Here is a 25,529-nt window from a genome sequence, read left to right as displayed (position 1 = left end):
CTTTCTCTTATCAAGCAAAGGAGTGCTTGTGGTGGGCTTTTAATACTGATTACGGATTGGGGAGGAGTAGGTGGGGCAGAAATCATAGTCATGTGAACTTTGTACTATACTGATTCATCTTTCCTGACTGTGACTCAGTGTTCTCTAGAATGTGGTAGAGATTTTTAATTTCAGTTTTTACAGTGTGCTATCTTCAAAAAATTAAATTAGCCAGTACTTTGAAGGTGATATCTGTCATATCAAAGATGCATTTAGGACTTCCCTGGTGGCACAGTGGTTAAGAATCTGCCTGCCAATGAAGGGGACACGGGTTTGAGCCCTGGTCCTGGAAGATCCCACATGCCGCGGAGCAACTAAGCCCATGCACCACAACTACTGAGCCTGCGCTCTAGAGCCCGCGAGCCACAACTACTGAGCCCACGTGCCACAACTACTGAAGCCCGCACTCCTAGAGCCCGTGCTATGCAACAAGAGGAGCCACCGCAGTGAGAAACCCGCGCACAACAGCAAAGAGTAGCCCCTGCTCGCCGCAACTGGAGAAGAGCCTGGCGCGCAGCAACGAAGACCCAATGCAGTCATAAGTAAATAAATATATATATATATATATATATATATAAAGATGCATTTAAAGAACTCTCACTATGTTCCATTGTTGTCTACTGTATAGACAACTTTGCCTCTCCCACATCATGTCCGATTAGGATACTGTACACAATGTACTTGCTCAAATACCTTTAAAAGTTCAGACAATAAAGTGGGAGAGTTGTGCTGGTAGTATAATATAGTCTTTAAAGTAAAGATGTTGAATAGAAGAAAAAAAAGCCCAGAGTCTTCAACAAGAAATTTACGTTCTCTAATCTTCAATTCCCAATCTAGAAAATGGAGATAATATCTTCCTTACAAGTTTGTTGTAAGGATTTAATGCAGCTAAGGCATAGTATGTAATACTGTAACTATTACTGTTGTTAGCACTTTTCTCTAGAGGCCTCCAGTTAAGATATCCTTGGTACAGGGGCATGGATCAGTTCATCCTATTAATGCCTTAGTTGCTACATGTAAAGTCACTTTGCAGTAGATCAGATGCAGTGACATGTTAGGGAAGTACCTGAGTGATGGGTCAAGGAGAGGATGTCTTTTATATTGGAGTGGTGATGGTGTGAACAGGTAACAAATACTTGGTCAACTCAACAGCATTTCGTAGGAATTAACGTGAAAATGATAACTTATTCACATGAAAACAAAGTAGAAACTATACACCATTCTTTCTAATTCCAGAGAAGTGAGAGTAGAAGTATACAAAAAATTAGCATTAAAAAAGAAAAATTTTGAATGAGACTCTTGGGTTTTGTCTTTTATTATGGGAATAATCAGTTTTTTTTTTATTGGAGTATAGTTGCTTTACAATGTTGTGTTAGTTTCTGCTGTAGGGAATAATCGGTTTTTAAGCACGGTAGTCTTGAAAAGCAACACGACATATGGCCACTTGTAATACCATCATCATATTAAAAGCTCTAAGGATTATTTTAAGCTACTTATTTTAAGAGCTGAAGTTGAATGACAAATATTCAAAGTTTTTTTTTTAAGAAGTTGTGCTTTGAGGCCAAAAGTAAATGATGGTGGGATATGCAAAAATTGAAATGTGTTTTCCATTTTAAAATAATTCATGATCTAATTCAAGACATAGTACATATATCTAAGATAAAATTAACTATTTAAAAAGTGGTATTTGCAAATAATATGTACACTCATAAACATTAAAAGACCACGAAGTAAATGAGTTACCAGTATTTGGTTTAGTTACAAAGGAATGTTATCAGGATGTTGTCAGGGTTACAGTAATTTTAAAAAGAGATGAAGGATGCATCCTATGGTCTCATCTAAGGCTTGGAGTCCTCTCCAAACTCCCATGCTTATTAGCAGAATTACCTTGCAGCTGAGGCCCTCAGTTTCATGCTTACTGTCAGTTTGGAGCTGTTCTCAGCTCCTAGAGACCACTATATGGTAAGAAACACATGACAGTTTTCTTCTACAAGGGCAGTGGGAACAATTTTACTCATGTTTCATGTCCTCTCCGACTTCTTTGTGTCTTTCACCTTTAAGACTTTTTGAAGGGCTTCCCCGATTAGGCCATGCCCACCCAGGATAATTCCGCTTTTGAGTAACTTAAAGTTAATGAAATTAGAGTTCTTAATTGTTTAAGGAGATCAGGGGCTGGAAACATCCAAGTGTCCTTGAAACAGTGGTGGTTCTCTGGTGGGAGTGTGGCCTTGTTGGAAAGGGGGTTGTTCCAGAACTCAGAACTGGTATCAGCCTGTTGTCCCATTGAGCTAACTTATACCTGCTTAGCCAGCTTTTAACTAAGTTGTCAAAAACAGAGTGGAAATCAATCCCAGAGGCCAGCCAAGCTCATCCCTTGTTCAATTATGACATCAAACACAATGGTCTTAGCCAATGAACTGGAAATATCCTCCATCTAACTTCATGTTATAACTCAGAGAAGCTTATTGTTTCTAGTTAACCTGCCCCCACTCCCCTGTCCCTTAGTTAGAAATAGGTGTTTATTAGATAGCTTTGTGGACTCACCTATTAAAATGCATTTATCTGTAGAAAAATTTCTTATGACTATGAAGGACTTGAGCCTTCATCTTTAAGTGTGATATTTGAGATCCAAATAACAACTCTCAAAATAATTTGGTAATAAAATGGAGTATTTGTTCAGAAATGTCAAAATATCATCTAATATGACTAGAATAGGAACTGAAGTGAGGCTTACCCAATTTTCCCTCCAGGAATCAAAGTCTAAAACATGGCAATTTCAGGTTGCAAATAATCAGTTAATGGAAATAGCACATACTTAGGAGGTCATTGTTGCTGTGACTTCACACACATGTGAAGTAGCTGGGCACAGCATGAATGCTCTGAACATTCTAACTACATCATCAAAGGTGTCTAAATGAAGAGATGCCTGTGTCCTCTGAATCCTTTCCACTTTCCTTATGAATCATGGCTGCTCAATTTTTGCATCATTTGCAGTCTTAAATTCTATTTTTCTGGAGTAAATGAAGCAAGTAACTCTAAAATTCAAGAGATATAAAGAGAAATATGGCCTTCTGGAACATTAAAAATTATTCTTGAATAGAAAAACAATGCATCCCAAGGACATTTGACTTCCTTTTCAGGTTAATAATTCTGTGCCACATTTTTTAGAGAGAAGGTAACAATGTGATTGGGCATGTTAAACACTGCCCTCTCTTTCTTTCCCCTTCTCGAGGGTTAATTCTTATAATAAGATTTTTGTAAGAGATATCCAGCTAAGTTTTATCCAGTTCCAACTCTTGAAATGTTTGAATTTATAATAATTACTTAAGGTAGCAATCACAGGCACTTATACAATACTTACTATATGCTAGGTACTGGAACTCTTAAACGCTGACTCATTTAATTCTCAGAAAGCCCTGCTTACCTTAGTACTATCATTATCCTCATTTAGAGATGGGGGAAGGCCGTTTAAATAAAGTGCCTAAGATCATTCAGTAAATGGCAGAGGCAGGACTTGAGCTCCTGGAGTATGGCTGTGAAGCTGTACTTGTAATCACTATGCTATGCTATATTCTGGCTTCTGGGTGAGATGACATGTAACTTATGATGCTGACCCTCCAGACACTTTCATCCCAGCAAGTGGAGACCCAGATCACCTGAGAGGTGTTGTCATAGAAGCCCGTTGAGGTTAAGGAGGGACCTTCCTGAGGGATGGAAGCGGTGGTCCAAGAGGGGTTTCATAGAGAATCAGGAAATACAGCTGAGACTTGGAGAAGAAGCAGGTGCTCAAAGTGAAGAGAAGAACCTCTTTCAGCTTTGTGCATTGAGGAGAGGATTGGGATAATCTTCCAAGTGACTTTGGGAATGATATAGTCTTGTTGCTCTGAAATTATAGTCACACATGTGGATTCCATTGTTAACCGTAATGGCTTACTCAAAATAGAAAGTCTCATCATTAAAGCAGTATATGTGTGTCACTAAATCAGACTCAAAACTATCAATACTTTTTAATAATCACTGGACAATGATTTGAATCTGAAAAAAATTTTATTTTTTTATTCTACACCTACAGTTTGGTAATTGTGGTAGGTAGAGCAATGGCCTTCCAGGGATGTCCACATGCTAATCCCTGGAATCTTTGAATGTTACCTTACAACGGGACTGGCAAAGGGACTTCACAGATGTGATTAGATTAAGGCTGTTGAGATGGGGACTTTATCCTGGATTATCCAGATGGGCCCAGTGTAATCACAAGAATACGTGAAAGAGGGTAGCAGGAGAGTCAGGAAGAAGATATGATGGTGGAAACAGAGATCAGAGGGCTGTGCATGAGGCAGTCGGCCTCTACAAGATGGAAAAGAGAAGGAAATGGACTCTCCCCTAGAGTTTCACAAGGAATATCACCATCCTGACACCTTGATTTTAGCCCAGTGAAACTAATTCTGGACTTCTGACATCCAGAACTGTAAGATAATACATTTGTGTTACTTTAAGACACTAAGTTTGTGGTCATTTGTTTCAGCAGCAACAGCAAACTAATACAGCAGCCATTTACATCCTCTGCCGCTCTTCTTGGGCTGTGAAAAACAAGCAGTTGTCTGTAGTAATTCATTCAAGAACAGTATGGAGGTTCCTTAAAAAACCAAAAATAGAATTACCATATGATCCAGCAATCCCACTACTGGGCATATACCCAGAGAAAACCATAATTCAAAAAGACACATGCACCCCAATGTTCATTGCAGCACTATTTACAATAGCCAGGACATGGAAGCAACCTAAATGTCCATTGACAGATGAACGGATAAAGAAGATGTGGTACATATGTACAATGGAATATTACTCAGCCATAAAAAGGAACGAAATTGGGTCATTTGTAGAGACATGGATGGATCTAGAGACTGTCATACAGAGTGAAGTAAGTCAGAAAGAGAAAAACAAATATCGTATATTAACGCATATATGTGGAACCTAGAAAAATGGTACAGATGAACCGGTTTGCAGGGCAGAAATTGAGACACAGATGTAGAGATCAAACATATGGACACCAAGGGGGGAAAGCAGCTGGGGTGGTGGTGGTGGTGGTGTGATGAATTGGGTGATTGGGATTGACATGTATACACTGATGTGTATAAAATTGGTGACTAATAAGGACCTGCTGTATAAATAAAATAAGATAAAATTCAAAAATAAAAAAAAAGTTTAAAAAAATTTATTTATATATTTATTTTTGGCTGCATTGGGTGTTTGCGGGCTTTCTCTAGTTGCAGCAAGAGGGGGCTACCCTTTGTTGTGGTGCACGGCCTTCTCGTTGCAGTGGCTTCTCTTGTTGCAGAGCATGGGCTCCGTAGTTGTGGCTCACGGGCTCTAGAGCGCAGGCTCAGTAGTTGTGGAGCACGGGCTTAGTTGCTCCATGGCATGTGGGATCTTCCCGGACCAGGGCTTAAACCTGTGTCCCCTGCATTGGCAGGCGGATTCTTAACCACTGCACCACCAGGGAAGCCCCCACTCAAGAGTTTTTACATGAACCTATTAAAAAGAAAGAAAAAAAAAGACAGAAGAAAAGTTCTTTATTCTATGCATTTAAACCTATTTTCTTTTAAAGACACACCTTCATTACCATTTGACTTTAGTTGTTCTATCATAGATTTAAAGGCATGTTAATCTGTGTTGTTTGCAATAAATGGAGGAGGATTCACATAAACTTCTATACCTGAGCTCACACGGTATGCATTCCACAATCTGTGTATGAGCAAATGTAGACAGAATGTCCTTGGATTCATTTATATGTGATACTTTCTATGGCTTTCATCTTTTTTCTTGCTTGACTGTATGTTGTGTGTTTAGACTGTCAACAGCATAAACCTTATGTTTGGTGAACATCATTTTTACTTGTATTATCATTTTTTGTAACTATCCATTTCTAACCTTACATGAGAATTTTCTTTAGACTGGCCTTCCTCTTCCTTATTTCGAAGCATATTTTATTTTGTCCAAGTTACACACCTATTAATGTTCTAAACTTCTCCCCACCTCCGCTCCACAAAAATCCAAAATTTATGAGAGGCCCCTTTATATCTCTGTTTTAAACATCGTACATTCTACAGTTTATTATTTGAATGATTTTGAGTTTTATACCTACTTAAAGCTTCTCTTTTTAAGTCTTTTTTAGTCAGAAGTCAGTTCTGAAATTTAGATTTGGTCATAAAAGGAATGAATTCGAGATATGGTTACAAGTCTTAAATCTACTCATTGTAATAGGCAAGAACTTTTTGTACTCTATTACAAGCTAATCACTAAAGGGATGTTGCCTGTAAGCTTAAATTATACATAATGGTTCCCAGGTAATGAGCATTAAGCTAAAATACTTTTGTTTAGCTCACAGGAAACATCCTGACCAGGCCCACCTGTGAATGACAGCAGGGAGGAAGAAATTAACACATCCCTTCAGAGGCTGACCAGAACCAGGAATTGTTTGACTTTACTCCCTCCCCTTTTAGTATAAAAGAAGTCTGAATTCTAAATCAGGAAAGATGGTTCTTTGGGGCATGAGTCCACCAGCCTCTTGGTCCACCCGCTTTCCAAATAAAGTTGTTAGTCCTTGGCCCAACAACTCGTCTCTTGATTTATTGGCCTGTCGTGCAGCAAGAAGTAGGAGCTTAGACTCGGTAACATTATCATGGTGTCACATGTGGTCATTTATCTGTCAGTAAAGCTTGTGTTGTGTACAGATTCCTAGAACTCTGATCCTGTCTTTACTTTTTAATTATTTCTTCCACCCCTTCACCTTTGGTTGGTTTTGTTTGGTGGACTTGTAGGTCTCTTTGTCTTAATATCTGGACTTTAAATAGTTGCTATTAAACCTCTAAAATCAATCAGCCTCTGGCTGTGCTGTCATTAAAAGGTAACTGCCTTCCCATTAATCCATTATTTGTGAAGATTAATTGGGAAAGCTATTCAAACCAAGGCTATAACTTGGGTATGTAAGCCAGTGTTTGCCTCCAAGTGAAACCTTATCCCATCAACATCAAAGAGTATTTATACACACACACACACATACACATATGTATCTATGTGTGTGTGCGTGTGTGTATGTAATTCACCCATGGCTTATGTAGGAGAAAATGAACAGAAATTTATAGACTGCTGCCAAAATGAATTCTTGACAACTAGAAAATCATCTTTGTCTTTGACTCAGCTCTAGAAAAAATACTGATAAATATTTACTTGAGTTGCAGCAATATATTTTGAGTTGCAGCAATATGTTGTTTTTTAGATTTAAGCCACTGATTGACAAAGTTAGAAGCTCATGTTTGTTTTATGTCTAAAACTAGTCTCCTCAGTGAATGTTAATGTTCATGTCAGAGTCAAATCACTACTCAAGCTAAAGAATTTAGCAGTGATCTATACTCAGTGGTATCTAATTGAGTTGAAATGTTATTTTAGGTAATGATGAGAGAGAAAAATCAGGATAGGCCCATATTTTGTCACCTACTCTTATGAAAAATTATATTTTATTCAAGCCCAGTTGTATCATCACTACTCCTTAAAATTTATTCTTTTTCTTTTTTTTCTCACCAGAATGTCTCTGTGTGGTAGCTGCCTCCACACACTGTCAGTTGACATAGTTACATAGGGAGAAAGGGATGGAGTGTGTGATACCATAACCATTTCTTTGATCTTTAAATAGCCTCATGAAACAGTATGAAAAGCATAAAGAGATTTGCAAAAGGAACAAATCTCTCAATTGGATAGAAATTAATTTGCAAGTCTATTTTAGTGCTTTCCAAATTACCATGGTTCTGGCTAAACTACACCCCAGACAAAGCAAGTCCAAGTGACCTGGAATAGGGCACAAGTCATGGGCAAGTTTTAAACCTCCCTCAAGTGATTGTACTATGTAGCTAGGATGAATTACTATAGGTACATGTTCCATAAAAGTGACAGCCTGAGGCTGATCCGTGTATATATTATTTTATCAGGAGGCTGATGCTACTTTTCAAACATAACCTGGGTCTTCTACAAATTCTTAGGATGGCCTTCTGTGGCTTTTCTTTGATGTGCTGAGTGAATGCTTAGGGTGGTTACAACTGTGAAGATGAGCCTGCAGAGTTGGGAAGAGCTCGTTGACGTGGAAATCAACAAAGGCCACCCAAATGAGAACAAACACAGGCTCTTTATCCAGAGTTTGCTATAGCTAGGGAGTCAGCCTGCCATCACTTGTGTTTGGCAGAGACTCAAAGGCAGGCAGGGGGCAAGGGAAAGCTTTATAGTGAAAAGACAAAAAAAGAGAGAAGGCATCATGTATGCCTTGATTGGAAGCTGTTGGCAGGGGGAAGCTGTAGACAGGGTAACCAGAAGCAGTCCATCCTATGTGATGGATTAGGTGTGCGTATTTGGGTTCTTCTGTATTTAGCAGAGATTTATCCAGTCCTAAGTTGGAAGCAGGGGCACAAATTAGAGAAGCTATAAGATATTTACCACGTACTGGCTGTATGGGGCGAATTGCTACAAGGGATTATCGTTAGGCTTCTTGCGGTGGCTACCGAGGATAGCAGGTTGGTTCCTGGGCTGGTTGCTGCACGTTATGGGTCAGAAGTTCTGTTTTTGTGTGTAGTGTGGCCATTGTCCATTTGTATATTCAGTCTCTCATTGGGCAGAAGTGGTCATCAGGGACTGGATCCTGTGTCATGCCAGGGCAGGAAGATGGGGTTCCTCCTGGAATCCTAAAACTGGACCTGAATAATCTGTAGAACTAACTCAGATTTGGCTTATGGTTAAAGAACAATATTGTTTTCTCACTTTGGGGATGAAATCTTGCCTTGTACACAATATTTCTGATCTATGTTAGCCTAATTCCACACTTTTCCTAAATTAGTCCATGATTTCCAATTGCAACTGGATGACAATTTCAATAATATAGATCAGAAATAAAACATTTTCTTTAAGGAAATAGATTTCTTGAAGGGAAGGTCATTCCTTAATCCTGAATTTGTCAGTGGAATATTTGGGTTAGGTCTAAATAGTAAACTGTTTTCTGAGATTCCAATGTTACCAAAGCCAAAAGTCCCACGCCTGCCTCTAGTCTATGGGAATTTTTGAAGATTTTTAAGCATGTTTCCTATCTATCCTATCCTGTCCTGTCCTATCCTTCTTCAGTGAGTATTCCCGTGGGAAATATGATACATTAGCAGGTACACAATTGATTTTGGCTGGTCTTCCAAATAACAGAGAAGGTTGTTGTACTCAGTGGCAACTAAGCTGAATGTTACTGAAAATTAGTCCTACTTTTGGTCAGCTATATTTTAGATTAACAGTACCTGTTTCAACAATGTAGTGGCTCAGAACAACAGCTGTGTGTCTTTGGGTAAATCGTGTAACCACTGTGTCCCTTTCTCCTCAGTTGTACAATGGAGTTAATTGTAGCAAATAGTATAAGGTATTTGTCAGGATTTAACACATGTAAAGCACTGAGAACATAAGAAGCCAATAATATGGACCTATTATCTTAGTACAGGTAGTATTGCACAGAGATTAAGAAAATTGAATTACTTCTATTAAAAACGGAACAGCTTTTACTTATGAGAATTATGAATTAAAGCCCTTTGTAAAATAAAATAAAATTACTTTTGATCAAGCTATATTAAAATACTTTCAATATAGCTTGCATCTTTATTTGTACGAGGCTATTGAGTTTTTTCATATATACAGTTCGCCAGGGGTCTAATTTATCATTGTCTTTTTAATGACAATGGTAAGTTCTTCTCTCACAGTGAGGAGTAAATGATGTCTTTTCTGAAGTATTGATTTGAAAGCTGTAGATTTGTGTCTCTTTCTGCATGTGTGTACACATGCACGCACACATGAAAGTGTCTCAACAGAAATCAGGTAATTTTTTCCCCTGGAATATGTATATTCTAACATAATTCATTAAAACTCTTTGCATGAAATCAAAAAAGACTGAAAATACTAAAAATTTACCCCCCAAATTTGTAATTACAAAAAAGACAGAACTGTAGTTTCACATTTCCGACTGTATTATCAAGTTTAATGTGGAAATTCTGACTATGAAAAGTTGTATAAAAAGTAATATATATAATTTTGGAAAATCATAGAGTAGTAAGAGTGATGTTCATTTCTTCCTCGGAAAGAATTAACTAATTAACCAAACATGCCTTGCTCCCCTTTTGAATTGTACAAGCCTTCCCCCTGATGACTGTGCTTTTAAATTTCACTGGCGACTGAAGTCTTTCATACTCTCCTGTGCCCCTTGCACCTAGAATGTGCTTTTTTCCCTCCCGGTCAAATTCCCTTCTTCACCGAGGTTGTTAAGCTGTACCCGATCCCCACCGCGTTCGGCTGCGAGTGACTTGCAGCAGCTCAGTTCACTCACAGCACCTGAACCCAAGGGAGCGGTGGGAGCTGAGTCCCAGCATGCAATGCGGCAGCCTGAGGCCCGGGGCGACGCGGTCCTGGCGCCGTTCCCCGCTGTGGGGGACAGCGGGATGCAGGCCAGGGCTCTCTTGCTGGGAGGTAGACAGCCCTATCCATCCCGTGTGCAGGTGGTGGGAGGTACAATAAGCAGCACGGGGGGCCAGGAAGGCCTCAGTCTCCCAGGTGCCCGTCCTGAAAGTTGGAGAGGCAGCGGAGAATTTCCACCTGGCCCCTGCCATTTAGGAACCTTCTTTCTTAAGGTCAAGAGGCAGCGCGAGGGAAGCTGGGAGCTAGGACCTCCACGCCGACACAAAGCGAGAGCGGAACAGAGCCAGAGCCAGCGGCAGGCATGTGCCACTGATGTGCAGGAAGCAAGAGAGAGATGAGCAGGCTACAGTGCCGGGAGAGAACTGAAGGTGACGTGAGGTGAGGTGAGGGCCACAGCCTGAGCTGCTCATCTGTTTAGGGTGCGGCACGGGGGCTGCAGCCGTCCAGGGTCCAGGCCCAGCGTTCCCGCTCCACAGTTGGCCCAGGTTCTCCCTGTTCAGCAGCTTCCGTGGTGGGCAGTTCTCTGGAGACTTGCAGGGGTGGGTGCAGAGGTGTCAGTACTTGCACGCTATATATTTACATACGTAAATATGTAAATTACATACACCACCGCGCCACCGTCTGCCTGTCTTCCTTATCCCGGCCCCCACTAAGCCCCAGCACTTGTAGTGGTCTCGCCTGGAGACGAGAGGGAGAAGGACAGAGGCTCTGCCATATCCCACTGCCTCCTTGGATCCTAGAGGTACTGAGACAGGGTGCTTTCGGGAAGGAGGGGAGCCTTTGGGGGGCCATCCCCGGGGCCTGGACCTAAGCAGGGGAGGCCATGTCCCACACCACCTCTTGTTTCTGGACCCTCCTCCCCTTTGGGTGTGTGAGTGTGTTCTAATTTTCTTTATGGAAAAATGGACCAAAAACAAAAATAATAGAGAGAGAGAGAGGTATTTAACTGCAATAAACTAGCCCCATGTGGCCAAAAAAAAAAGAGAGAAATGTATTTGTATTATATGTATTATTCATATTATGTGAAATATATTTTTATTATATGTATGTATAAAATCATACGTATTGTTATTAATGCATTTTTATGCATATAGTATGTATATAGAAATATGTTCAGACATATTTATATAAGGTTACTATGTCAGTATATGCCATCACTTAAACTTATGATATGATGGCCAACTTAGCATTTATACAAGGGTCAGCTTGTATGTGTGTATATATATATATATATATATATATATATATATATATATATATACACACACACACACACACACATATACATTATACATGTGTATGTTGTAATATATGTATGTACAATATGTAGCATAATTGTATATATAATTAATATGTATTATAATGCATATATGATTACATATTTATATGTATAATTGTATATGTAATATATGTACAACATATGTATAACACAGTATAGTATAACTGTATATTGTATAACTATACTGTGTTATACATATATTATACATATATATATGATTATACATATTATACATATATAAGTACAAATATTGTACATATACATATAGTATGTATAGAATACATTATACTATTATATAAATATATGTATAGTATATACATATAGTATATGTGTAGTATATACATATAATATAGTATATATGTACATATATACTGGTCCCTTGGTGAAAGGACCAGGATAGTATGATGATCTGATATAGTACTTAATTAAAACATACAATTATGTTTTGAGCTGAAATAATATATTATTTCAGCTTTGAAAAGCTCCTTCCTTAAATGCCTGTATATTTATACACTCTGGATGATGATTATATGCACTCTGAAAAGCTATAAAGTAGAACTAACAATCACTGAAATTTGAGAGGAAGTTGAGCGTTCTAGCTGGGGGATTAGCCCAGGAGAAACTAGTTCATTGGGCTGCTTTTACCAGAGTGTAGGGTAGGGTTTCTCAGTGGTTGCGCTGTTGACATTTGGGCCTGGATAATTTTTGGTTGTGGGGTGCCACCCTGGGCACTGTAAGGTGTTTAGCAGCATCCCTGGCCTCCACCCACTAGATTCCAGTAGTACCCCCAAGTTGTGATGACCAAAGTGTCTCCAGATATTGTTAAGTGTTCCCTGGGAGGGGGAGGGAAATCAGCCCTGGTTATGGTTCTCAGCTTTGCAAGACCAGAACCTGCACTCTACTGCTTTAACTGGTACAGTCAGAGAAAACTGGTTTTCTGGAATGAAATTCACAGGAGACTGATTCTTTTTTTTTTTTTAATTAATTAATTGTTGGCTGCATTGAGTCTTTGTTGCTGCACATGGGCTTTCTCTAGTTGTGGTGAGCGGGGGAGGGGGGCTCTACTCTTCATTATGGTGCGCGGGCTTCTCATTACAGTGGCTTCTCTTGTTGGGAGCACGGGCTCTAGGCGCACGGGCTCTAGTCGCGCGGGCTTCAGTAGTTGTGGCTCACGGGCTTAGTTGCTCCGTGGCATGTGGGATCTTCCCAGACCAGGGCTCGAACCCGTGTCCCCTGCATTGGCAGGCGGATTCTTAACCACTGTGCCACCAGGGAAGACCCAGGAGACTGATTCTTAATCCAGAATACAATTTCATTAATGTCTAGAGGGAAATATCCGTTTTACTCACTCCAGACTCATTATTGCTGAGATCCCCCTCCCCTGGTGTTAAGACTATTGCAGATCAAATTGGTAATAAACAAATAGCTTGGCAAACCTGGAGTTGGAGTGTGTACCTTCTTGAGAGGTATTTTATTCATGACATTATGGTGTCTGATGAAACTCCTATACTCCAAACCTAAAGAAATAGTGATTATAGTCCTGGTGTTCTTACTAGATTCTGGACCCCAACTCACTTTATAAACATCACGGTCCCATCACAATGAGATGAGCAAATTAACCAAACTCTGTGACTCAGTTTTACCTCATCTGTAAAATAATATCAGTACCTCAAAGAGGAGTGGTAAAGATTGGTAACTACATGTGGAATGGCTGTAAGTTCTTAGCAGCGAGTGCTCACTGAATGTGTTCACTATTATTAGTTCTATGTAAGAATAACTTTAGAATATTCTGCTGCTAAATAAACATACCACAGACTGGGGGGAAATGTATATACTCATGTAACCACCACTCAGACCTACAGCTAGAACTTTACCAAACACCAGAAGCCCCCATCTGTCCTCCCCCAACCCCTGTCCCCTGCCGATTTCTTTCCCGTATCACATGTCCCTCTTCTCACAAGTGGAATAAGCACCCCTTCTCTTAGATTAATCCCATTCTTTTTAAACTAAAAATAAAACAGTATTAAGTCTCAGTTTATAGTGGCAAAAACAAATGTGCAATAAATATATGCCCTCTAGAGTGATTGCACTAGAGAGGCATTTTACATCTGAAACATTGATTTGAATCTGCATAATTGATTGTGAATTGCAGTTAAACAGCCTTGTTGGGTCACACTTATACCTGAATACTCATAATGATTCAAAAATGATTATAGTTTTGGTAGACACCCCCCCCCAATATAGATAATGTGCTCATTTGTGCACGCTAACACACACATCATAGCTTCCACAGCATACTAAAGCATTTTGGTTGTTGCTTGTGATTGGGTGTAATCAGAATTTCCTTCAGCACTTCATGGATTGTTATGTCTTTTTATGTCTACACTTCTTAACACTTGAATTACAACTAGATTGAGTGTCAGTACTTAAGCCAGTCAATAGACATGCAGGAACTGTGGGCCAGTTATCAAGTCTTTTTTAAGAGCTAGCTAAAGCAGGCGTCCCCAACCCCTAGGCCACAGGCTGGTAGCAGTCTGTGGTCTGTTAGGAACCAGGCTGCACAGCAGGAGGTGAGCTGCAGGCAAACAAGCATAGCTTCATCTGTATTTACAGCCACTCCCCATCGCTTGCATTACCGCCTGAGCTCCACCTCCTGTCAGCATTATGGTGAGTTGTATAATTATTTCATTATATATTACAATGTAATAATAATAGAAATAAAGTGCACAGTAAATGTGATGCACTTGAATCAACCTGAAACCATTCCCCCGCATCTGTGGAAAAATTGTCTTCCATGAAACTGGTCCCTGGTGCCCAAAAGTTTGGGGACCTCTGAGCTAAAGAGTTTAAGGTGTGAAAGAAGAAAAAGGGGACTTTAAATGAAAATGAGGGCTTCCGTGGTGGTGCAGTGGTTAAGAGTCCGCCTGCCGATGCAGGGGACACAGGTTCGTGGCCCGGTCCGGGAAGATCCCACATGCCGCGGAGTGGCTAGGCCCGTGAGCCATGGCGCTGAGCCTGCGTGTCTGGAGCCTGTGCTCCGCAACGGGAGAGGACACAACAGTGAGAGGCCCACGTACCGCAAAACAAAACCGGAAATGAGACAATCCCCAAAAAGTTTGGGGACCGCTGAGCTAAGGAGTTTAAGGTGTGAAAGAAGAAAAAGGGGACTTTAAATGAAAATGAGATAATCTTAAAAAATAAAATGCTACCTTTAGCAAATTCTTTTGAAAGGCAATCAACTGTTAAGTTGGTAAATTTTTACTTACCACTTATACTTTAAACCTTTAACTTTAAGAAAAACTGCATATTTCAAATGACAGGACTGCAGAAAAATATTGTAGTTTGAATATTTAAGCAGTAAAACTGATAGTGACTATTTTATAGAAACCTATGTTCAAGAAGCATAGGCTTCATAAAATTTCAGATGAATCTAGATAATTCATGGATTTATTTAAATGTTTATTGTTAATTTAAAAATTGGGACAATAATCCTGCATGATTTTTAATTACCAGCGTATGTTAAATCCTAAATATAAGAGAAATATTTTCTGATTAGAGCAAAAATGGCAACAACTTAATAATTGTATAAAATGAAAATCTGAAGATTGCATGAAATGAAGAATTAGCTGAATAAAATAAGCATGTATAGGTATCAGGGTCAACATGAGAATGTTCTTGTACTTTCCCTCACTCTTTGTGCCTTACTTTTTATTGGATATGTGATATACATAATAGGATAGATAAGACATGTATATACTTTCATATATATCCTTACATACCTATTCATATACACATACAGGTATGTGTATGTATACACACACACACACGCACACACACCGCCTTCCTTTAGAAGTAACCACTATCCTGAATTCTAAGCTTTTCATTTCTTTGTTTTTTTAAATAGTTTTTTTTTCCTAGTCACATGTGTCCCTAAATAATGTATTACTTAGCTTTGCTTGTTTTTAAGATTCTCAAAACTATCAACATATATTATTATATGGTCTTCTATAACTTTTTTCATTAAATATTTTATTTCTAACATCCAACCTTTTTATTTTATTTTATTTATTTCTTGGTGTGTGTTGGTGTAGTTCTTTTTCCTGCTGTATGTTATTTCATTGTGAAGAGTACTATGATTTATTGATCTCTTCTTTGATCAGTAAATATTCGGATTGTTAATCAATTTTTGCTATCATGAACATTGTTGCTAGAAATCGCACACATCTCCCTGTGCACAAATACAAGAGTTGCTCTAGGTTAATGCTTCTCAACTTTTTTTCTGATGGCACACAATAAACACTAGTATTTGTATAACACTCAGAAGGCAAAGCTTCTTGAGACCAGCAGTTCATCATAGGGAGGCTCTGCCCAGGAGGAAATACATATCAATGGGCCATGGGGTACAGAAGTTCAAATATGCAAACCGATGACAAATTGTTTTTTAAAAGTAGGTGCTCGCCTTTACACTCCCCCTAGTAGGATGTTGGAGTTTCGCTTGGCCCACATAATCTGGACCATCTGGTGTTGTCAGACTTATTAAATCTTGCTGGTCTGCTGTTTGTAAAATAGTATCTAATTGTAGTGTTAATTTACACTTTGAGTTTGATCATCATTTAATAGCGGTTCTGTGCTGTGAACTCTCTGGTCTAGCCTTATGTCATTTTTTCTAGGGTGTTTTCTAACTGATTTAAAAGGAGTTTTTGTTTCTCCTTATATATATATATTTTTCCTTAATTTGCAATACTAATTGTAAACTGTTTGGGGAGTACTTTCTCCATGTTGTGATGTTTCTCCTTACATCACATGTCTTTTGGCAACCCTAAGTTCTTAGTTTTAATCTAGTTAAGTTTATAATTCTTTCCTAATATACATTTATTTATGTAAATTAGGAATCCTGATTAGGTATTTTTGTTTCTTGTTTAAGTAAACCGTTTCTATCTCAAGATACTGTTTTGTAATTTCTATGAAGTTTTCCTTCTCCATTCCCATATGCTCTTGTCTTTAAATTCTTTTTCTCTTATTGAACTTACACTATATATAAGCAGTGGGCATATTGTTAGAGATCCTAGATTTATTGTATTGTTCTGTTTTGTTTATTTGTTTTATCTGTTGAATCCAAGTAAGCTGTCAGCCCATTACTAACCTGAATGTGGAATTTTTCCTTTTGGCAGACGATTGTGATGACCCTCTGGTGTCTGCCTTGTCTCAGGCATCATTCAGCAGTTCATCCGAGCTCTCTAGCAGCCATGGTCCTGGATTTGCAAGGCTAAATCGAAGAGATGGTAAGTCTGCTTTTTCTGCTCTGATTGGTTCATGACGAATCTCATTCATCTTCCATTCTCTTTTAGTAAAATCATTGTAAGTGATATATTGTAAAAGGTAATAAATTTCTTAATAAGCAAATGGCAGAAACTGATGGGATGTACATGCCATTTAGGATTGGCTCTAGAATGGCAAAGGGATGTACCTGTTCCAAGATCTTGTATCATCATTTTAGCACCCAAAGAACTGAATTCCCTAAATCTGGCGATTTTTTAAATGTATCTTATAAAATAAACTTTTCTTTAGAATTTTTTAATTTTCATTTTTAATTGAAATATAGTTGATATACTATATAATTTTAGTCTTAGGTGTACAATATATTGGTTTGATGTTTAAATACACTGTGAAGTGATCACCATGTTATGTCTAGTAACCATATAAAGATATTACAGTATTAGTAACCATATTCCTTATGCTGTATATTACATCCCATGACTTATTTATCTTATAACTGGAAGTTTGTACCTCCTAATTTCCTTCACCTATTTTACTCATCCCCTCAACCCTCCTCCTCTGATAACCACCTCTTTGTTCTCTGTATCTAATTTCATTTTGTTTTGTTTGTTTTTTAGATTCCAGATATAAGTGCAATCATATGGGTTTGTCTTTTCTGACTTATTTCACTTAGCATAATACCCTCTAGATCCATCTAAGTTGTCACAAATGGCAAGATTTTATTTTTTTAATGAAAAATAAACATCCCACTGTATATGTATGTACCACATCTTCTTCATCCATTCATCTACAAAGGACACTTAAGTTGCTTCCATATCCTGGCTATTGTAAATAATGCTGCAATGAACATAGGAGTGCATATATCTTTTTGAATTAGTGTTTTTATTTTCTTGGGGTAAATACCCAGAAGTGAAATTGCTGGACCTTATAGTATTTCTGTTTTTAATTTTTTGAGTAACCTCCATACTGTTTTCCATAGCAGCTACACCAATTAATCCCACCAGCAGTGCACCAGTGTTCCTCTTTCTCTACATCCTTGCAGACAGTTGTTATTTCTTGCCTTTTGGATGATAACCATTCTGACAGGTGTGAGATACATCTCATTATGGTTTTGATTTGCATTTCCCTGGTGATGAGTGATGTTGAGCCTGTTTTCAGGTGTCTGATGGCCATTTCTATGTATTCTTCGAAAAAATGTCTATTCAGGTTCTCTGCCAATTTTTAAATTGAATTGGTTGTTTTTATGATATTGAGCTGTATGAGTTCTTTGTATATTTTGGATATTAAACCCTATTCGAATATGTCACTTGCAATTATCTTCTCCCATTCAGTAGGCTACCTGTTTGTTTTGTTGATGGTTTTCTTCACTGTGCAGAAGCTTTTTAGTTTGATTAGGTCTCATTTGTTTATTTTTGGTTTTGTTTCTCTTGCTTCAGGAGAGAGATCCAAAAATATATTGCTAAGACCAATATCAAAGGGCATACTGCCTATGTTTTGTTCTAGAAGTTTTATGGTTTCAGATCTTACATTGAAGTACTTAATCCATTTTGAGTTTATTTTTGTATATGGTGTGAGAAAGTAGTCCAGTTTGATTCTTTTGCATGTAGTCTGATTTTTCCAACACCATTTATTGCAGAGGCTGTCTTTTCCCCATTGTATATTCTTGCCTTCCTTGTCATACATTAATTGACCATATAACGTGGTTTATCACATCGATGGATTTGCAGGTATTGAGCCATTTTTGCATCCTTAGGATAAATCCCACTTGATCATGGCATATGATCCTTTTTAATGCATTGTATATTTTGATTTTTGCATCCATGTTCATCAATGATATTGGCCCGTAATTTTGTGTGTGTGTGTGTGTGTGGTGTCCTTGTCTAGTTTTGGTATCATGGTGATGCTGGCCTTTTAGACTGAGTTTCGAAGTATTCCTTCCTCTTCAATTTTTTGGAATAGTTTGAGAATGATAGATGTTAACTCTTCTTTAAATGTTTCGTGGAATTCACCTGTGAAGCTGTCTAGTCCTGGACTTTTGTTTGTTTGGAGTATTTTGATTACTGATTCAATTTCATTACTAGTAATTGGTCTGTTCAGATTTTCTGTTTCTTCCTGATTCATTCTTAAAGATGGTATGTTTCTAGAAATTTATCCATTTTTTTCCATGCTATCCAATTTGTTGTTGTATAATTATTTGTGGTAATCTCTTATGATCCTGTGTATTTCTGTGGTGTTGGTTGTAACTTTCCCTCTTTCGTTTCTGATTTTATTTATTTAGTTCTCTCTCTTTTTCTTGATGAGTCTAGCTAGAGGTTTATCAATTTTGTTTATCTTGTCAAAAAACTCAGTTCTTTTTTTCATTGGTCTTTTTTTTTCTTGGTCCTTTTTTTGTTTGTTTGTTTGTTTTAATTACTGCTCTGCTCTTTATTATTTCCTTCTGCTAACTTTGGGCTCTTTTCTTCTTTTTCTACTTCCTTTATGTGTAAGTTCAGATTGTCTATTTGACATTTTTCTTGTTTACTGCGGTAGGCCTGTATTGCCATGGATTTCCATTTTCATTTTTCTCAGGGTATTTTTTAATTTCCTCTTTGATTTCTTCAATGACCCATTGGTGGTTTGGTAGCATATTGTTTAGACTCCATGTGTTTATGTTTTTTCTAGTTTTTTTCTTGTAGTTAATTTCTAGTCTCATACTCATATGGTCAGAAAAGATGCTTGATATGGTTTCAATTGTCTTAAATTTACTGAGACTTTTTCTTGTGGCCTAGCTTGTGATCTGTCTTGGAGAATGTTCCATGTGCACTTGAAGATAATGTATATTCTGGTATTTTAGGATGAGATGTTCTGTATATATCAATCCATCTGGTCTAATGTGTCATTTAAGGTCAGTGTTTCCTTATTGAGTTTCTGTTTGGATGATCAGTCCATTGACATGAGTGGAGTGTTAAAGTCCTTTACTGTTATTGTATTACTGTCAATTTCTCCCTTTATGTTTGTTAATATTTGCTTTATATATTGATGTGCTCCTATTTTGGGTGCATATATATTTACAAGTGTTATGTCTTTGTTGGGTTGATCCCTTTAGCATTTTGTAATGTCCTTCTTTGTCTCTCGTTACAATCTTTTTTTTTTTTTGCGGTACGCGGGCCTCTCACTGTTGTGGCCTCTCCCGTTGCGGAGCACAGGCTCCGGATGTGCAGGCTCAATGGCCATGGCTCATGGGCCTAGCCGCTCCGCGGCATGTGGGATCCTCCTGGACCAGGGCACGAACCCGTGTCCCCTGCATCGGCAGGCAGACTCTCAACCACTGCGCCACCAGGGAACCCCACAATCTTTGTTTTAAAGTCTGTTTTGTCTGATATAATTACTGCTAACTCAGCTTTCTACTTGTTTCCATTTGCATGGAATTTCTTTTTCCATCACCTCACTTTTAATCTGTGAGTGTCTTTAGATTTGCAAGGAGTCTTTTGTAGGCAGCATATATATGGGTCTTTTTTTTTTTTAATCTATTCAGCTACTGTATGTCTTTTGACGGGAGCATTTAGTCCATTTACATTTAAAGTAATTATTGATAGGAATGTACTTATTGCCATTATGTTAATTGTTTTCTGATTATATTTGTAGTTCTTCTCTGTTCTTTCTTCTTTTCTTGTTCTCTTCCCTTCTGATATGATGATTGTCTTTAATGTTATATTTGGATTTTTTCCCATTTTTGTGTGTGTTATAGGTTTTTGGTTTGTGGTTCTATGAGGTTCATATATAATTATTTATTATATATAGGTATCAATTTTAATTTGATTGTCTCTTAAGCTCGAACACATTCTAATAACTCTATGTTTTTAGTCCCTCCACCACATTTTATGTTTTTGACATCATGTTTTGTATCTTTTTATTTTGTGTATCCCTTAAATACTTATTGTAGAAACAGATGATTTTACTACTTTTGTCTTATAATTTTCCTACTAGCTTTATAAGTGGTTGATTGACTACCTTTACTATATGTTTACCTTTACCAGTGAGATTTTTTCCTTTTGTAATTTTCTTATTTCTAGTTGTGGCTTTTTCTTTTCTTCTTAGAAGTCCCTTTAACATTTCTTATAAGGCCAGTGTAGTGGTGCTGAACTCTTAGCTTTTGCGTCTCTGCCAAACTCTACCTGTCCTTCAAATCTGAATGATAACCTTGCTGGGTAGAGTATTCTTGGTTGTAGGGTTTTTGTTTTGTTTTAAGATTTTTTGATGTGGACCATTTTTAAAGTCTTTATTGAATTTGTTACAATATTGCTTCTGTTTTATGTTTTGGTTTTTTGGCTGTGAGGCATGTGGGATCTTAGCTCCCCAACCAGGGATCGAACCCGCACCCCCTGCATTGGAAGGCAAAGTCTTAACCACTGGACCACAAAGGAAGTCCCTTGTTTGTAGATTTTTTTCCTTTCATTACGTTGAATACGTCATGCACTCCCTTCTGACCTGCAAAATTTCTGCTGAAAAGTCAGCTGATAGTCTTATGGGAGTTCTCTTCTAGTTGCTCTTCTCTTGCTACTTTTAAGATTCTCACTTTAATCTTTAATTTTCCCATTTTAGTTATAATGTGTCTTGGTATGGACCTCTTTGGGTTCATCTTGTTTGGGACTCTGTGCTTCCTGGACCTGGATGTCCGTTTTCTTCCCCAGGTTAGGGAAGTTTCTGCGTGTTATTTCTTCCAAAAATTCTCTTGTCCTTTTTCTCTCTTTTCTTCCTCTGGGACCCTATAATGTGAATGTTCCTATGCTTGATGTTGTCTCAGAGGTCCCTGAATTACCTTTATTAAAACCTTTTTTTTTTTTACCTGTTCAGTTTGGTTGATTTCCACTACTCTGTCTTCCAGATAACTGATCCATTCTTCTGTATCATTTAATCTACCATTGATACCCTCTAGTGTATTTTTTACTTCAGTTGTTTTATTCTCCAGCTCTGATTTCTTTTTAAATTTTCTAACTTTTTGTTGAAGTTCTCACTCAGTTCATCCATTCCCCCAAGATTGGCGAACATCTTTATGATCATTATCTTGAATTCTTTATTGGGTAGATTGCTTATCTCCATTTCATTTAGTTCTTTTCCTGAGGTTTTGTCTTGTTCTTTCATTTGGAACAGATTTCTTTGTCTCTTCATTTTCCCTAATTCTCTGTGTTTATTTCTATGTATTAGGTAGTTCCATTACATCTCCCAGTCTTTTTGAAGTGGTCTTCCATAGGAGATGTCCTCTGGGCCAGCAGCACACTCCCCTCTGACCATCAGAGCTATATCTCCAGGGGTGTCCCCTGTGTGGGCTGCATGTGCCCTTTTGTTATGGCAGGGCCCACTACTGTGGGCGGGCTGGCAGTTGGGGCTAACCCCCAACCTGGCTGGCTATGTGACCTGGTGGTGCATGGCTGTTGTGGGCCCACTGGTGGGTGTTGTCGGCTCCTGGCACTAATAAGCTAGAGAGAGGATTCCAGAATGACACTTGCCAGAGCTGGTGTCAGCTCAGTAGAAGGAGATTCCAAAAATGGCCACCACCAGTGTCTCATTACCCCGGGGAGTCTCAGCTGCCTCCTGTCTCTCTGGGAGGCTCTCCACGGGCATGAAGTGAGTCTGACTCAGATGCCTTTCAAACTACTGCCTCTACACTGGGACTTGGAGTATGTGAGATTTTCTGCACACCCTTTAAGAGTGGAGTCTCTGTTTTCTATAGCCCTCTGGCTCTTCCAAACATATGCCCTGCTGGTTTTCAAAGCTTGACTTCTGGGGCTTCATTTTCCCTGTGCAGGATCCCTGGGCTGGGAGCCCTATGTGTGGCTTGAACACCATGCCCCTCACGGAGGACCTCTGTTGCTATGATTTCCCTCATGTTTGTGGGTCACTGATCCTGTGCTGGGGTTACTGACTAGACTCCATCTCTGTCCCTTCTACCTGTCTTGTTGTGGCTTTTTCTTTATATTTTAGTTGTGGAAAATCTTTTCTTATCTTTAGGTTGTTCTCATTGATAGTTATTTTCTTTTCTTTTTTTTAATAAATGTATTTATTTATTTATTTTTAGCTGCATTGGGTCTTCATTGCTGGGTGCGGGCTTTCTCTAGTTGCAGCAAGTGGGGGCTACTCTTCGTTGTGGTGCACAGGCTTCTCACCACGGTGGCTTCTCTTGTTGCAGAGCACGGGCTCTAGGCACACAGGCTTCAGTAGTTGTGGCTTGTGGGCTCTAGAGTGCAGGCTCAGTAGTTGTGGCGCACGGGCTTAGTTGCTCCGCGGCATGTGGGATCTTCCCGGAGCTGGGCTCGAACCCATGTCTCCTGCATTGGCAGGCGGATTCTTAACCACTGCACCACCAGGGAAGCCCTGACAGTTACTTTCTAAGTAGTTGTTATTTTGGTGTGCATGTGGGAGGAGGTGAGTTCAGGGTCTTCCTACTCTGCCATCTTGATCCTAAAATATACTTTTCTACAACAATATACAATCATTATGTATACAGTAGCCATGAAAATTTAATTGGCCCTCTATTTCAAGATAAGCAAGGAAGTTTGCAAGAAGCGATTTTAAAAGTTGCTAGTTATTTAACAATAATCATCCCTAAGTTTAGTTAATTCTCAAAATGAATGACATGACTTTCTCTCCTGTAGAGGAATGGGAAGTTAATAAGCTTTCATGCTCCTTTAGGAATACTCAGTTCATATTGTTGACTATCTCTTAGGTAGGTTGTGTTTGATTGCTTGAGTATGTTTAGAGAAAAGTGCAGATAATTAAATGGCAACTTGCTGTAGATATAAGAGAATTTCAAAACTCTCTGCACTTAAAGACAAAGTATCGTTATTATCCCTTTCTGTAATATGCTAAGGCAAAACCCATCTGCTCATGCATTCTATGGAAAGAGGATTGGCAATACTAACAAAGAAAATATTTTTAACAACCATAAGAAAAGACACTGACATCATATATTATTAAAACCGTGATTCACTCATTTATTATTCCCTTCTCACATGCTGCAGCTACTTCTTCTAATTTTACTCCTTGATCTTATCCTTTGTGCTGTTGTTTAATGTTTGAGTACATTGAACATTGGACATAACAAATAGATTGTGTGTGTGTGTGTGTGTGTGTGTGTGTTTTGCCATATGGTCCATGTTATAAATATCTAACTCTGTAGCATGGGTTTATTTAAAAAATTTTATCTGATATTATTTGATACAGTCCTCTATGTGTGTTTCTTTTTTTTAATTAGGTATAATTGCCATAACTTTGTGTGTTTCTTAGTGTGAGAATATCATTGGAGAGTAATAACTGAGATCCTTGTATCAAATGGAGAATTTTGTGGTCTTTGAATATATTTGTGTAGATAATTCTTGTCTGTTACATTTATTTGCCTTATAGTGAAAGTTATTGTCACATTGGACTATCTCTTCCTATTTTCAATTCTGAATCCCTTACCACAGGCAAGTGGGATTTCCTAGCCCTATGGGGGTCAGTCCAGATCCTGAACCAATGGTCCTTTCCATAGGAATGCTGTCATCACAACACTGACCTTAGAATGAAGTTTCCATCTTATATTTCTTTTTAAAGTAAAACAGAGTTTAACCTTTACCACCACTCCATTTGAGTTATAATAAGGTTTAATAGGATTTGGCCCATCAAAAGAGATACAAAATTTAATGTAACTATTTATCTTTATTTTTATTTGTTGAGGTTCAATAAATCTCTCTCTCTCTATATATATATATATAATATGTTATTGATTTGATCAAATCATATTTTTTATTAATTTATATACTCATCAGGAGGCTATCAGTAGGACTCATTTTCATTCTTAATTCGTTTCTATGGCTCTTGGTGAAACACAATATTAAACTTCATGAATCTCATTTGCATGTTAATGAAATGGAGAAACACAACAGGATCATTTTAATTATCTTTTGCTGGTTGTCAACCTGCTTGATTACATTTTTCTTTTTTATTTACTTTTTCTTTTTTTACCTATTAATTACATGAAGTGTTCACAAGAGAATATCAGGTTTTGAATGATTTATTAAAGGCTGTATATTATACTAGTATGCCAACATTCCTCGTGGTATTTAAATCAGGCTATGGAAGGGTGTTCAGCTAAGTCAGCAGGTCATGTATAAATAAACTGAATCAGCAAATAAAGATCGTAGTATCCTAGAAACACAGATAGGGTTACCTTTTTGCTATGGAATCTGGAAAACTTAGAGCCAAAGAACAGATAAGCAAGAAATGAGGAATCAAGCTCAACATCCCACTGCTTTCCATCTGTGAGATAAGAAGTGCTCTGGGTAACACTGTGATAATGACTAAGCCCTGTAATGGGGAAAGGAAATCAGAAAAAGACTACAGTTAAATGTAATTATTCCAATTCTACCAGTAGGGAAGAAGAAAATTTACTTTTTTTGAGGTATATTAATTTAATTTTGTCACTTAATTCTATTGT

The 25,529-nt window shown here is 38.1% G+C and overlaps 1 protein-coding gene across 7 annotated transcripts in view; it reads left to right on the top strand.

Moving 5' to 3' along the window:
- The window catches only part of CNTNAP4 (contactin associated protein family member 4), a gene marked incomplete at both ends in the record, with an annotated part of 257,669 nt that overhangs the window by 19,382 nt on the left and 212,758 nt on the right, over window positions 1–25,529 (top strand). For all 7 annotated transcript variants that reach the window (XM_081215455.1, XM_081215456.1, XM_081215458.1 and 4 more), the window contains one exon: window positions 16,972–17,082. In XM_081215455.1, coding sequence (XP_081071581.1) covers window positions 16,972–17,082 — 111 coding nt within the window. The remainder of the gene's footprint in view (window positions 1–16,971; window positions 17,083–25,529) is intronic.

Source organism: Mesoplodon bidens (assembly GCF_964165515.1).
Source record: "Mesoplodon bidens genome assembly, chromosome: 18".
Taxonomy (NCBI): Eukaryota; Metazoa; Chordata; class Mammalia; order Artiodactyla; family Ziphiidae; genus Mesoplodon; species Mesoplodon bidens.
The sequence above is the reverse complement of the archived record's forward strand: the minus strand, read 5'-3'. Positions and strand labels throughout refer to the sequence as shown.